We start from the raw sequence: 15,525 nt of genomic DNA, 5'->3' as shown, positions 1-15,525 counted from the left end.
AACATTTGTTATTGAAGTAGCAGTCCTGGGAGTGCATTCTGACAAAGAACAGCAAAGGTAATCAAACTTTTGTAATAGTAAATCTGACTTTGGTCAGGGCTAAACTTGGTGGATGTCTAAATAGCTAGCCGTGATGGCTGGGCTATCTACTGAGAATATTGCAAAATGTGCTTTCACCGAAAAGCTATTTTAAAATCGGACACCTCGATTGCACAAAGGAGTTCTGTATCTATAATTCTTAAAATAATTATGTTTTTTGTGAACGTTTATCGTGAGTAATTTAGTAAATTCACCGGAGGTTTGCGGGGGGTATGCTAGTTCTGAACGTCACAAGCTAATGTAAAAAGCTGGTTTTTGATATAAATATGAACTTGATTGAACAAAACATGCATGTATTGTATAACATAATGTCCTAGGTGTGTCATCTGATGAAGATCATCAAAGGTTAGTGCTGCATTTAGCTGTCTTCTGGGTTTTTGTGACATTATATGCTAGCTTGAAAAATGGGTGTCTGATTATTTCTGGCTGGGTACTCTGCTGACATAATCTAATGTTTTGCTTTCGCTGTAAAGCCTTTTTGAAATCGGACAGTGTGGTTAGATAAAGGAGAGTCTTGTCTTTAAAATGGTGTAAAATAGTCATATGTTTGAGAAATTGAAGTAATAGCATTTCTAAGGTATTTGAAAATTGCGCCACGAGATTACACTGGTAGGTGGGAGAGGTTAATAAACACCTTTGAAACTGAGCTAATCCTACTCTGTCCGTGTCTGATCCGTGTAAACGTTTTGACCCAACCCCCTGGTCTGCCACAACTTATGTATGCCATTTGGACATTTCCTATGCCATTTGGACATAGTTCTGTGACTTTTGGGTTCAGAACCCGACTTCCTTCAATCATATATGGCAAATGGACAAAACATAGGCCTTATGACAAACTCGCATAAAATAAGACAAACCTATGTCCATGCAGTTCCTACATATGTATAATTGACCAAAAAATAGAAAATAAATGTAAAAAAAACGGCCCAAAACACACTTTTTACAAGGTTTTAACATTTTGAAGATTTCACACTTAAGACCTGACTTTCAGACCATTTCACATATGAAATCCTACGGTGGAGTGCGCTCGTCCCCTTTTGGATTTTTAACAGCGAGCATCTGACGCGTTCCATTTGCTATATGTTTTTGACCAACTGCTTCCCAATTGAGTGGTATTTGCAATTGTGTATACGGTTGGCCCAATGCCAATAAGATGCCATTCATTTTTGTAAATTTCATAGGGGTTTTCCCTTACCTTCCTTCCCGGTAGGGTTAGAATTACAGTTTTGGGCCTACCTGGCAGGTGTAAAGTGTCCAGGCTTTGAGTGTCCTGCCCCTCAAGTAGGTCCAGTTTATCCTGCCTCCATGATAGGTTTAGAGTTCCCATCCTTCCAGGTAGGGTTACAGTTCCCTTCCTTCCCGGTAGGGTCAGAGTACCCCTCCTTTCCGTTAAGGTCAGAGTTCCCCTCCTTTCCGTTAAGGTCAGAGTTCCCTTCCTTTCAAGTAGGGTCATGTTTAGAGTTCCCTGCCTTCCCAGTAAGCCAAGTATGTCATGACCGTCAAATAGGTCTAAAATATCCTGCCCTGCATGGACCGCAGACCCCCTCCTTATTGAGTACGCTTCATCCTAGCCTGCCAGGCTTAGAGCCCCCTGCGATGATAGGCCAAAAGTTAGCTGCCCCATCTGCAGGTCTGCAGTCTCCTGTCCTGCTTAGATCTCAGCCCCCTGCACAACAAATTTCTTGGCTAGCTAGCAAGCAAGCCTAAATGGAGCAAAAAACAGCTAGCTGAATTTCATCAAAAAAATAAATAGATAATGATACAAATTCTTACCTCCACACCAATCGGGAAATAGGGATTTGTCCTGCCAAAGCATCAATTGCCCTGTTTAGTCCCTGAAAGAAAACAAGTTGAAAAAGAAGATTTCAAATCAAATCAAATGTTATTTGCCACATGCGCCGAATACAGTGAAATGCATATTTACAAGCCCTTAACCAACAATGCAGTTAAAGAAATGGAGTTAAGAAAATATTTACTAAAAAACTAAAGTGAAAAAAAAAAAATCAAAACAAGTAACACAACAAAACTACATAACAATAACAGAAGGCTATACACAGGGGGTACCGGTACTGAGTCAATGTGTGGGGGTACAGGTTAGTCGAGGTAATTTGTAAAGTGAGTATGCATAGATAATAAACAGCGAGTAGCAGCAGTGTAAAAACAAAGTGTCATTGTAAGTAATCTGGGTGGCCATTTGATGATTTGGTCAGCAGTCATATGGCTTAGGGGTTGAAGCTGTTAAGGAGCCTTTTGGTCCTAGACTCAGGTACCGCTTGCCGTGCGGTAGCAGAGGGAACAGTCTATGACTTGGTTGACTGGAGTCTTTAATAATTTTTTGGGCCTTCCTCTGACACCGCCTAGTATATACAGTTGAAGTCGAAAGTTAACATACACCTTAGCCAAATACATTTGAAGTCGTAAGTTTACATACACTTAGGTTGGAGTCATTAAAACTTATTTTCAACCACTCCACAAATGTCTTGTTAACAAACTATAGTTTTGGCAAGTCGGTTAGTACATCTACTTTGTGCATGACACAAGTAATTTTTCCAACAATTGTTTACAGACAGATTATTTCACTTGTAATTCACTGTATCACAATTCCAGTGGGTCAGAAGTTTACATACACTAAGTTGACTGTGACTTTACATAGCTTGGAAAATTCCAGAAAATGATGTCATGGCTTTAGGAGCTTCTGATAGGCTAATTGACAGAATTTGAGTCAATTGGAGATGTACCTGAGGATGTATTTCAAGGCCTACCTTCAAACTCAGTGCCTCTTTGCTTGACATCATGGGAAAATGAAAAGAAATCAGCCAAGACCTCAGGAACAAATTGTAGACCTCCACAAGTCTGATTCATCATTGGGAGCAATTTCCAAACGCCTAAAGTTACCACGTTCATCTGTACAAACAATAGTACGCAAGTATAAACAACATGGGACCACGCAGCCAACATACCGCTCAGGAAGGACACGCATTCTGTCTCCTAGAGATGAGCGTACTTTGGTGCCAAAAGTGCAAATCAATCCCAGAGATCAGTAATGGACCTTGTTAAGATTCTGGAGGGCAATTATGTGGATATATTGAAGCAACATCCTAAGACATTAGTCAGGAAGTTAAAGCTTGGTCACAAATGGGTCTTCCAAATGGACAATGACCCCAAGCATACTTCCAAAGTTGTGGCAAAGTGGCTTAAGGACAACAAAGTCAAGGTATTGGAGTGGCCATCACAAAGCCCTGACCTCAATCCTATAGAAGATTTGTGGGCAGAACTGAAAAAGCGTATGCGAGCAAGGAGGCCTACAAACCTGACCTAGTTACACCAGCTCTGTCAGGAGGAATGGGCCAAAATTCACCCAACTTATTGTGGGAAGCTTGTGGAAGGCTACCTGAAACATTTGACCCAAGTCAAACAATTTAAAGGCAATGCTATGAAATACTAATTGAGTGTATGTAAACTTCTGACCCACTGGGAATGTGATGAAAGAAATACAAGCTTAAATAAATCATTCTCTGTACTATAATTCTCTATTATTCTGACATTTCACATTCTTAAAATAAAGTCGTGATCATAACTGACCTAAGACAGGGAATTGTTACTTTGATTAACCTGTTATGGCTAGGGGGCAGTATTTTCACGGCTGGATAAAAAATGTACCCGATTTAATCTGGTTACTACTCCTGCCCAGTAACTAGAATATGCATGTAATTATTGGCTTTGGATAGAAAACACCCTAAAGTTTCTAAAACTGTTTGAATGGTGTCTGTGAGTATAACAGAACTCATATGGCAGGCAAAAACCTGAGAAGATTTCATGCAGGAAGTGGCCTGTCTGACAAGGTGTCGTTCTTCTTGTCTCTGTTTATTGAAGAGTGAGGATCTTAGCTGTCCCGTGACACTTCCTACGGCTGCCATAGGCTCTCAGAATGCGGCAAAATGCTGAATCGTGGCTTTGCAGGCTCTGGCTGAAACAAAGTAGCGCGTTTGGGTAGTGGCTGGTTACAGTACTGTGAGACTCAGGCTCGTGCTCGCGACGACCGAAAGCTTTGTTTTCTTTCCTCTGTTTAGCTAAATGGACATTCCCGGTCGGAATATTATCGCTTTTTTACGAGAAAAATGGCATAAAAATTGATTTTAAACAACGGTTGACATGCTTCGAAGTACGGTAATGGAATATTTAGATTTTTTTTGTCACGAATTGCGCCATGCGCACGACCCTGATTTACCATTTCGGATAGTGTCTGGGACGCACGAACAAAACGCCGCTATTCGGATATAACGATGGATTATTTTGGACCAAACCAACATTTGTTATTGAAGTAGCAGTCCTGGGAATGCATTCTGACGAAGACAACAAAAGGTAATCAAACTTTTATAATAGTAAATCTGATATTGGTGAGTGCTAAACTTGCCGGGTGTCTAAATAGCTAGCCCGTGATGGCTGGGCTATGTACTTAGAATATTGCAAAATGTGCTTTCACCAAAAAGCTATTTTAAAATCGGACATATCGAGTGCATAGAGGAGTTCTGTATCTATAATTCTTAAAATAATTGTTATGCTTTTTGTGAACGTTTATCGTGAGTAATTTAGTAAATTGTTAGCAAATTCCCCGGAAGTTTGCTAGTTCTGAACGTCACATGCTAATGTAAAAAGCTGTTTTTTGATATAAATATGAACTTGATTGAACAAAACATGCATTTATTGTATAACATAATGTCCTAGGTGTGTCATCTGATGAAGATCATCAAAGGTTAGTGCTGCATTTAGCTGTCTTCTGGGTTTTTGTGACATTATATGCTCGCTTGAAAAATGGGTGTCTGATTATTTCTGGCTTGGTACTCTGCTGACATAATCTAATGTTTTGCTTTCGCTGTAAAGCCTTTTTGAAATCGGACAGTGTGGTTAGATAAAGGAGAGTCTTGTCTTTAAAATGCTGTGAAATAGTCATATGTTTGAAAAATTGAAGTTTTTGTATTTTTGAGGAATTTGTAATTCGCGCCACGCCTATCATTGGATATTGGAGCAGGTGTTCCGCTAGCGGAACGTCTAGATGTAAGAGGTTAAATGTCAGGAATTGTGAAAAACGGAGTTTAAATGTATTTGGCTAAGGTGTATGTAAACTTCCGACATCAACTGTATATGTAAACTCGGCAGTACAGAACAGCAGCCTCTGGTAAGACAACGGGTGGCGGTCTATGTATATTTGTAATCAACAGCTGGTGCACGATATCGAAGGAAGTCTCAACGTTTTGTTTGCTTGAAGTAGTGTGGTCTACAGCTTATGATGAGATACTCTATCTACCTAGAGAGTTTTCATCTGTATTATTTGTAGCTGTTTTGCTAGCACAGACTGGAATAAGTTCCAGGATTCTTCCGATGGCATTGAGGAGTACACCACATCAGTCAATGGATTCATCAATAAGTGCATCGATGACGTCATCCCCACATTAAAATGCAAATCATTTTATAACATTTTTGACATGCGTTTTTCTGGATTTTTTTGTTGTTATTCTGTCTCTCACTGTTCAAATAAACCTACCATTAAAATTATAGACTGATCATTTCTTTGTTAGTGGGCAAACGTACAAAATAAGCAGGGGATCAAATACCTTTTTCCCTCACTGTACATACCCCAACCAGAAGCCATGGATTACAGGCAATATCCGCACTGAGCTAAAGGGTAGAGCTGCCGCTTTCAAGGAGCAGGACTCAAACTCGGAAGCTTATAAGAAATCCTGCGATGCCCTCCGACGAACCATCAAACAGGCAAAGCGTCAATACAGGACTAAGATTGAATCGTACTACACCGGCTCCGACGCTTGTCGGATGTGGCAGCGCCTGCAAAGGGAAGCAACCGAGAGCTGCCCAGTGACACGAGCGTGCCAGACGAGCTAAATAACTTCTATGCTCGCTTCGAGGAAAATAACACTGAAACATGCTTGAGAGCATCAGCTGTTCCGGACGACTGTGTGATCACGCTCTCCGCAGCCAATGTGAGCAAGACCTTTAACCTCTCTAGGGGGTGTGGGACGCTACCGTCCCACCTGGCCAACATCCAGTGAAATTGCAGAGCGCCAAATTCAAAAACAGAAATACTCATTATAAAAATTCATAAAACATACAAGTGTTAAACATCAGTTTAAAGATTAACTTCTTGTTAATCCAACCACGGTGTCAGATTGAAAAAAGGCTTTACGGCGAAAGCATACCATGCGATTATCTGAGAACAGCGCCCAGAAGACAAATAATTACAAACAGTTACCAGCCAAGTAGACGAGTAAAAAAAGTCAGAAATAGTGATAAAATTAATCACTTACCTTTGATGATCTTCATATGGTTGCACTCACAAGACTCCCATTTACTCAATAAATGTTTGTTTTGTTCGATAAATTACCTCTTTATATAAAAAAACAAAGCGTTTTGTTCAGTAATCCACAGGCTCAAAGGCAGTCACAACAGACAGACGAAAAATCTGAAAAGTATCAGTAAAGTTCGTAGAAACATGTCAAACGATGTCTATAATCAATCCTCAGGTTGTTTTTAGTCATAATAATCAATACTATTTCAACCGGACAAAAGCTTCACCAATATAAAAGGATAACAAGAAAGGCGTGCTCTCGGTCGTGCACATGAAAAACCTATGGGACACTGAATGGTCCACTCTTTCAAAGTGGTCTTACTCCATAATTTTTCAGAATACAAGCCTGAAACAATTTCTAAAGACTGTTAACATCTAGTGGATGCCATAGGAAGTGCAAATTGAGTCCAAAGTCAATGGATACTGTAATGGCATTCATTAGAAAACTACAAAAATAAAACAATCCCACTCCCTGGATGGATTTTTCTCAGGTTTTCACCTGCCATATCAGTTCTGTTATACTCACAGACATTATTTTAACAGTTTTGGAAACTTTACATTGTTTTCTATCCAAATCTGCATATCCTAGCTTCTGGGCCTGAGTAACAGGCAGTTTACTTTGGGCACGCTTTTCAACCGGACGTAAAAATACTGCCCTCTACCCTAATGAACTTAAATAGGTCAACATTCACATGTCCGAAGGCCCAGACGGATTACCAGGACGTGTAGTCCGAGCATGCACTGACCAACTGGCAAGTGTCTTCACTGACATTTTCAACCTCTGCCTGTCTGAGTCTGTAATAACAACATGTTTCAAGCAGACCACCATAGTCCCTGTGCCCAAGAACACCTGCCTAAACGACTACCAACCCGTAGCACTCACATCTGTTGCCATGAAGTGCTTTGAAAGGCTGTTCATGGCTCACATCAACACCATTATCCCAGAAACACTACACCCAATCCAATTTGCATACCGCCCTAACAGATCCACAAATGATGCCATCTCTATTGCACTCCACACCGCCCTTTCCCACCTGGACAAAAGGAACACCTATGTGAATGCTATTCATTGACTGCAGCTCAGCGTTCAACCCCATAGTGCCCTTAAAGCTCATCACTAAGCTAAGGACCCTGGGACTAAACATCTCCCTCTGCAACTGGATCCTGGACTTCCTGACGGGCCACCCCCAGGTGGTAAGGGTAGGTAACAACACATCTGGCATGCTGATCCTCAACATGGAGGCCCCTCGGGGTTGTGTGCTCAGTCCTCTCCTGTACTCCCTGTTCACTCATGACTGCATGGCCAGGCACGACTCCAACACCATCATTAAGTTTTCCAATGACACAACAGTCGTAGGCCTGATCACCGACAACGACGAGACTGCCTATAGGGAGGAGGTCAGAGACCTGGTAGTGTGGTGCCAGGACAGCAACCTCTTCCTCAACGTGATCAAGACAAAGGAGATGATTGTGGACTACAGGAAAAGGACGACCGAGCATTCTCATCGACGGGGCTGTAGTGGAGCAGGTTGAGAGCTTCAAGTTCCTTGATGTCCACATCACCAACAAACATGGTCCAAGCATGCCAAGACAGTCGTGAAGAGGGCACGACAAAACCTATTTCCCCTCAGGAGACTGAAAAGATTTGGCATGGGTCTTCAGATCCTCAAAAGGTTCTACATCTGCATTATTGAGAGCATCCTGACTGGCTGCGTCACTGCCAGGTATGGCAACTGCTCGGCCTCCGACCGCAAGGCACTACAGATGGTAGTGCGTGCAGCCCAGTACATTGTCAAAGACTCCAGCCACCCTAGTTATAGACTGCTCTCTCTGCTACCACATGGCAAGCGGTACTGGAGTGCCAAGTCTAGGTCCAAAAGGCTTCTAAACAGCTTCTACCCCCAAGCCATTAGATTCCTGAACATCTAATCAAATGGCTACCCAGACTATTTGCATTGCCCCCCTCCCCCCCACATATTACCTAAATTACCTCGACTAACCAGTGCCCCCACACTTTGACTCTGTACAGTTACCTCCTGTATATAGCCTCGCTACTGTTATTTTACTGCTGATCTTTAATTATTTGTTACTTTAATTTCTTATTCTTATTTTTTTTAACTGCATTGTTGGTTAGGGCTTTTAAGTAAGCATTTCACTGTAAGGTCTACACATGTATTCGGCGCATGTGACAAATAAAATGTGATTTGATTTTGTTCTGACCTGTTGCACCCTCTACAACCACTGTGATTATTATTATTTGACCCTGCTGGTCATCTATGAACATTTGAATATCTTGGCCATTTTCTGTTATAATCTCCACCTGGCACAGCCAGAAGAGGACTGGCCACCCCTCAGAGCCTGGTTCCTCTCCAGGTTTCTTCCTAGGTTCTGGCCTTTCTAGGGAGTTTTTCTTAGCCACCGTGCTTCTACACCTGCATTGTTTGCTGTTTGGGTATTAGGCTGGGTTTCTGTACAGCACTTTGTGACATCAGCTGATGTAAGAAGGGCTTTATAAATACATTTGATTGTTGCAGTCTATATTCAGAACCACATTCCTGTAAAGCTTAGAGAGGATCTCATGTGAAATACTGTTGGCTACAGGTTCATCTGCCCAAGTGCTAACAGTCAGTATCTGGATAATATGTGTGAAAAGCTTGATAATGTATGTGTTGCCACTCAAGAAAAAGCTTCAAACGGTAACCAGAGCCTGCATCCTGGTTCAGGTTAGCAGTCAACATACCAGGGTATTTAAAAACAGCACAGGAATGAAATCATCCACATGTACTGATCACATCTTTACTAATGCTGCATAAATCTGTTTTAAAGCAGTATCCAAAACCAATTGGATGTAGTGATCACAATGCTGTAGCCATATTTAGAAAAACGAAAATACCAAAGGCTAGTTCTAATATAGTGTATGAGAGGTCAAACAAGAAGTTTTGCAATGATTCCTATGTTGATGATGTAAAGAATATTTGTTGGTATGTGGTGTGTAATGAGGAGCAACCAGACACTGCACTTGACACATTTATGAAATTGCTTATTCCAGTTACCAATAAGCATGCACCCATTAGAAAAAGACGGTAAATACTGTTAAATCCTCATGGATTGATGAGGAATTGAAAAATGGTATGGTTGAGCAGGATGAGGCAAAAGAAACGGCAAAAAAGTCTGGCTGCACAACCGATTGGCAAACATACTGCAAATTGAGAAATCATGTGACTAAACTGAATAAAACGAAACTATACTATGATAAATTATATAAAGAATGATAGTAAATAAAATGTTGGACAAAAAGGCAAACTCAGCTCCATCATTCATTGAGTCAGATGGCTAATACATCACAAAAAAACTGAGTGATATTGCCAACTACTTTAATAAGTTTTTCATTGGCAAGATTAGCAAACTTTAGGCATGACATTCCACCAACAAACGCCTACCCTACTGTCCCTCTTGGGTGAGGATCATAGGTGCCAGATCAGCCCCCCAACCCTTCCCTCTCTCTCTCTTTCACCAGAGTTTTATGACTTAACAACCGGGTCATAAATACTTTGCAGGAACTCTCTCTCCCACTCTGCAGAAATGGAAGTTAAAAATCCCTTTGTTACCACAAAGAGAGACTTGGACATTTCTAATGTAAATAATGTGGTAAATGGTTCATGGGGCTCAAAACAATAATCATGTAAAATAAGTCGTTGTTTGTGATATCATTAAGGATGGTATAACCAAATAATGGTAACTCTACAAATGAATATGTCCCAGTTATCAGATTTACACTACTGTTCAAAAGTTTAGGGTCACTTTATGTCCTCTTTTTTGAAAGAAAAGCTATTTTTCCGTCCATTAAAACAGCATAAAATTGATCAGAAATATAGTGTAGACATAGTTAATGTTGTAAACGACTATTGTATGCTGGAAACGGCTGATTTGTTATAGAATATCTACATAGGCGTACAGAGGCCCATTATCAGCAACCATCACTCCTGTGTTCCAATGGCACATTATGTCAGCTAATCCAAGTTTATCATTTTAAAAGGCTAATTGATCAATAGAAAACCCTTTTGCAATTATGTTAGCACAGCTGAAAACTGTTGTCCTGATTAAGGAAGCAATAAAACTGTCCTTCTTTAGACTAGTTGTGTATCTGAAGCATCAGCATTTGTGGGTTCGATTACAGGCTAAAAATGACCAGAAACAAAGACCTTTCTTCTGAAACTCGTCGGTCTATTCTTGTTCTGAGAAATGAAGGCTATTCCATGCAAGAAATTGCCAAGAAACTGAAGATCTCGTACTACTCCCTTCACAGAACAGCACAAACTGGCTCTAACCAGAATAGAAAGAGGAGTGGGAGGCACTTAACCTCTAGAGGACCCCTTCCCGCTCTGATCCCGCTAACGGAATTTATTGACAAGATACCATGGCGGGAAATTCAAAACTGCAAGAATCTAATAATTTCAATTTCTCAAACAATCAACTATTTTTCACCATTTGAAAGATAAACATCTCCTAAATCCAACCACATTGTCCGATTTCAAAGAGGCTTTACGGCGAAAGCATAAAGTTAGGTTATGTTAGGAGAGTACATTGAAAATAGCTTTGTGTAATGTTTTGTCAATTCAAAGACAGGTGTCACCAAAAGCAGAAAACCAGCTAAAATTATGCACTAACCTTTGACAATCTTCTTCAGATGACACTCCTAGGACATTATGTTATACAATACAAGCATTTCTTGTTCCATCAAGTTCATATTTATATCCAAAAACAGCATTTTACAGTGGCGGTGAAATTCAGAATTTTTTTTCCCTCAAAAGCGTTACAATTTACAAAATTACTATTCGAAAACATTGGTAAATTATAATATTGTCATTCAAAGAATTCTAGATTAACATCTCGTAAATGCTACCGCATTGCCAGATTTCAAAATAACTTTACTGGGAAATCACACTTTACAATAAACGGGGTGCTATGCTAAGAACAATAGGCTAGGCTATACAGGTTAGCACCAGCTTGGAACCATCTAATATCAATAATACTATTGTAAATATTCCCTTACCTTTGATTATCTTCATCAGAAGGCACTTCCAGGAATCCCAGGTCCACAACAAATGTGGTTTCTTTCGACAAAGTTCATAATTTATGTCCAAATAACTCCAAGTTGTTCCATGTTGTTAGCGCGTTCAGTAGGCTCCTCAAAATGTAGGGCGGGGGAGGGAAAAGTCACCACGAAAAGTAAAAATATATATATATTTACGTTCGTTCAAACATGTCAAACGTTGTTTAGCATCAATCTTTAGGGCCATTTTTAACGTGAAACATCAGTAAAATTTCAACCCGACCTCTCCTGTGTCTTGAAAAACGTTTTGAAAAATGTCTCGCCTCACATGAACGCGCATGTGCACGCAATAATGAAGTGACGACATCCCAGGGACGTCAAATTCCCTTCCTTGTCATCCGGTCTCTGGTCATCATAGACGCTTCAAACAACTTTATAAAGATTGTTGACATCTAGTGGAAGCCGTAGGAAGTGCAAAAGGAATCCTTTGTCACTGTGTGATCTATTAGCAATGACTCGAAAATAGTACAGCCACAAAATTCCCATTTCCTGCTTGTATTTTTCTCAGGTTTTTGCCTGCCATATGAGTTTTGTTATACTTACAGACACCATTCAAACAGTTTTAGAAAATTCAGAGTGTTTTCTATTGAAATCTGTTAATAATATGCATATCCTAGCTTCTGAGTTGGTGTAGGAGGCAGTTAAAAATGGGCACATCTTTTTTTCAAAATTCTCAATACAGAGCGATTTTCAAATACCTTAGAAATGCTATTACTTCAATTTCTCAAACATATGATTATTTTACAGCATTTTAAAGACAAGACTCTCGTTAATCTAACCACACTGTCCGATTTCAAAAAGGCTTTACAACGAAAGCAAAACATTAGATTATGTCAGCAGAGTACCCAGCCAGAAATAATCAGACACCCATTTTTCAAGCTAGCATATAATGTCACAAAAACCCAGAAGACAGCTAAATGCAGCACTAACCTTTGATGATCTTCATCAGATGACACACCTAGGACATTATGTTATACAATACATGCATGTTTTGTTCAATCAAGTTCATATTTATATCAAAAACCAGCTTTTTACATTAGCATGTGACGTTCAGAACTAGCATACCCCCGCAAACTTCCGGGGAATTTACTAACAATTTACTAAATTACTCACGATAAACGTTCACAAAAAACATAACAATTATTTTAAGAATTATAGATACAGAACTCCTTTGTGCAATCGAGGTGTCCGATTTTAAAATAGCTTTTCGGTGAAAGCACATTTTGCAATAATCTCAGTAGATAGCCCAGCCATCACGGCTAGCCATTTAGACACCCACCAAGTTTAGCCCTGACCAAAGTCAGATTTACTATTACAAAAGTTTGATTACCTTTGTTGTCTTCGTCAGAATGCACTCCCAGGACTGCTACTTCAATAACAAATGTTGGTTTGGTCCAAAATAATCCATTGTTATATCCAAATAGCGGCGTTTTGTTCGTGCGTTCCAGACACTATCCGAAATGGTAAATCAGGGTCACGAGCATGGCGCAATTCGTGACAAAAAATATCTAAATATTCCATTACCGTACCTCGAAGCATGTCAACCGCTGTTTAAAATCCATTTTTATGCCATTTTTCTCGTAAAAAAGCGATAATATTCTGACCGGGAATCTCCGTTTAGGTAAACAGAGGAAAGAAAACAAAGCATTCGGTCGGCGCGGGCACGCGCCTGAGTCTCACAGTACTGTAACCAGCCACTACCCAAACGCGCTACTTTTTTTCAGCCAGAGCCTGCAAAGCCACGATTCAGCTTTTTGCCGCCTTCTGAGAACCCATTGGAGCCGTAGGAAGTGTCACGTAACAGCAGAGATCCTTTGTAATGGATAGAGATAATCAAGAAGGGGAAGAAATTGTCAGACAGGCCACTTCCTGCATGGAATCTTCTCAGGTTTTGGCCTGCCATATGAGTTCTGTTATACTCACAGACACCATTCAAACAGTTTTAGAAACTTTGGAGTGTTTTCTATCCAAAGCCAATAATTATATGCATATTCTAGTTACTGGGCAGGAGTAGTAACCAGATTAAATCAGGTACGTTTTTTATCCAGCCGTGTCAATACTGCCCCCTAGCCCTAACAGGTTAAGGCTGCTGTGCATTTTCACGAGGACAAGGGGCAAGCATTCCACCCAGCTCATTTTTGTGGAATGGCAGGCTTCTGCAAGCCCCCCTTTGATCATTTGATTAGCCCTCTCCGTAATCCCGTTACTCCGCGGGTGATAGATGGACACAAACATCTGGTCAACAACCATCATTTTGGCCACCTGGGCAACCACAGGTCCTATGTGATTGGTCCCATTGTCTGCAGACAAAACCTCAGGCACTCCAAACTTGAGTATAATTTCCCTGACTAGCAATTTTGCAACTGTTCGCGCAATGCAGTTGGTGGTGGGAAATGCTTCCACCCACCTGGTGAACCTGTCAATTATCCCCAGGCAGTATTTCTTTCTTTCTGTTCGCTCTACCATGTCTATGAAATTCATAGCAAGGTGGACAAAAGGTCATTTTGGTGTGGGGAACTTCCCTGCTGCAGTGGAGTTCCCTTGTCTATGTTATATAATAAACGTGTCGCGCAACGGTAAATGAACTGATTTACGTGCTGATTCAAATTTGGGCAAAACCATTGGGCCGAAATCTTCTCCTCCACCATATAAATCTTCTCTTCCACCATATCCCCCCTTGACGAAAGGCTCACTCGGTGAGCCAATCGGCAAACAGTAGAGATCATGGTGAATGGTAAACAGGGCATGCCAGACAAAAGATGTAGCCATAAGCCAGACCTAGGACAGAGAGCACACCCTCTCTCCCTCCACACTTGGTGATTGAGAATATTAGCCTGCTGCTGTTTCTCAAGATCAGTAGCTTCAGATGACACAAACAACTAAAAATAGAATGCATGTGTGTGACAACGGGAAACAGCCAATTTGGCTGCCTCATTAGCTATGCTGTTACCAATACTAGCATAATCACTCCTCCCCGTGTGTGCCTCAACCTTAACAATAGCCAATTTGTTAGGTTTTCGCATAGTTTCAATCAACTGTTCAACATAAGGTCTGTTTTTAATAGGTGTGGCTGTGGTATTAGTAAACCCTCTTGCTCTCCAAACCCCACACCAGGACAGATAAACCCCAATAGCATAGCTGAGTCTGAGTAGACAGTGAGGGCCTTCCTTTCCCCCAATTCACAAGCTGTTTTCAGAGCTAATAAATCTGCCTGTTGCGCTGATAAATGTTCTGGTAGGGGCTGTATAACCTCAATATTACCTTCCACATCTACTAGAGAAAATCCTACATGTTTCTTCCCTGTGCTTTGATCTATATAAGCAGAACCATCAACGAACAGCACCATGTCAGAGTCAAGCAAAGGTTCATCAAACAAGTCTTTGTCCGGTACACATTCCTGGGCTCTCCCGATGCCCCTGTTATTGTTACTGATGATTTGCTCAGGGAAATCCGAACAACTTGTCCAGGTTTGCTAAACAGAAACAGTGAGCTCCAGTGTCTATTAGAAATGGTAGGTGGTGTCCATTAACATTAAGAATAACCATTGGCTATTCTCTTTCATCATTGAAATCATACTGGGAACACTGGAGCAGGGGAGTTGGGCGCCTTCATTGTTGAGTCAGAGGGAAATAAGAACTGTTGGTGTTCTGATTTCCCATTGGCCATGGCTGTCTTCTGTCATTAACTTGTCCTCCTTGTCCATAGGACATAGGTGGCCCCTGGGGAGCATTTTCAGCTCCCGGCGAGAGGTACTGTGGCTGAGGAGCATATTGTTGCCATGGTGGGTAGTACACTCCAGGATGTACATTAGCAAAGTTTCCTCTTCCTCTGCCAGGCCCAAAGTTTCCTCTGCCTCTGTTGTAACCTCTTCCTCTTTCATTTCCCCCACACTGCAAACTCACATGCCCCAACTGCCCACAGGTCCAGCATTGAGTATTGTTCCAGTCACGAA

The 15,525-nt window shown here is 41.0% G+C and overlaps 1 protein-coding gene across 2 annotated transcripts in view; it reads right to left on the bottom strand.

Annotated features, from left to right (window-relative positions):
* Positions 1-15,525, bottom strand: part of LOC123730759 (C-Jun-amino-terminal kinase-interacting protein 1) — a 117,534-nt gene that overhangs the window by 84,966 nt on the left and 17,043 nt on the right. Inside the window, exon 2 of one of the 2 annotated variants that reach the window (XM_045708436.1) lies at positions 1,873-1,934. The exons of the other annotated variant lie outside the window; for it this stretch is intronic. Coding sequence (XP_045564392.1) covers positions 1,873-1,934 — 62 coding nt within the window. The remainder of the gene's footprint in view (positions 1-1,872; positions 1,935-15,525) is intronic. 2 annotated transcript variants of the gene reach the window in all.

The sequence above is a fragment of the Salmo salar genome, chromosome ssa26, assembly GCF_905237065.1.
Source record: "Salmo salar chromosome ssa26, Ssal_v3.1, whole genome shotgun sequence".
Lineage (NCBI taxonomy): Eukaryota > Metazoa > Chordata > Actinopteri > Salmoniformes > Salmonidae > Salmo > Salmo salar.
The sequence above is the reverse complement of the archived record's forward strand: the minus strand, read 5'-3'. Positions and strand labels throughout refer to the sequence as shown.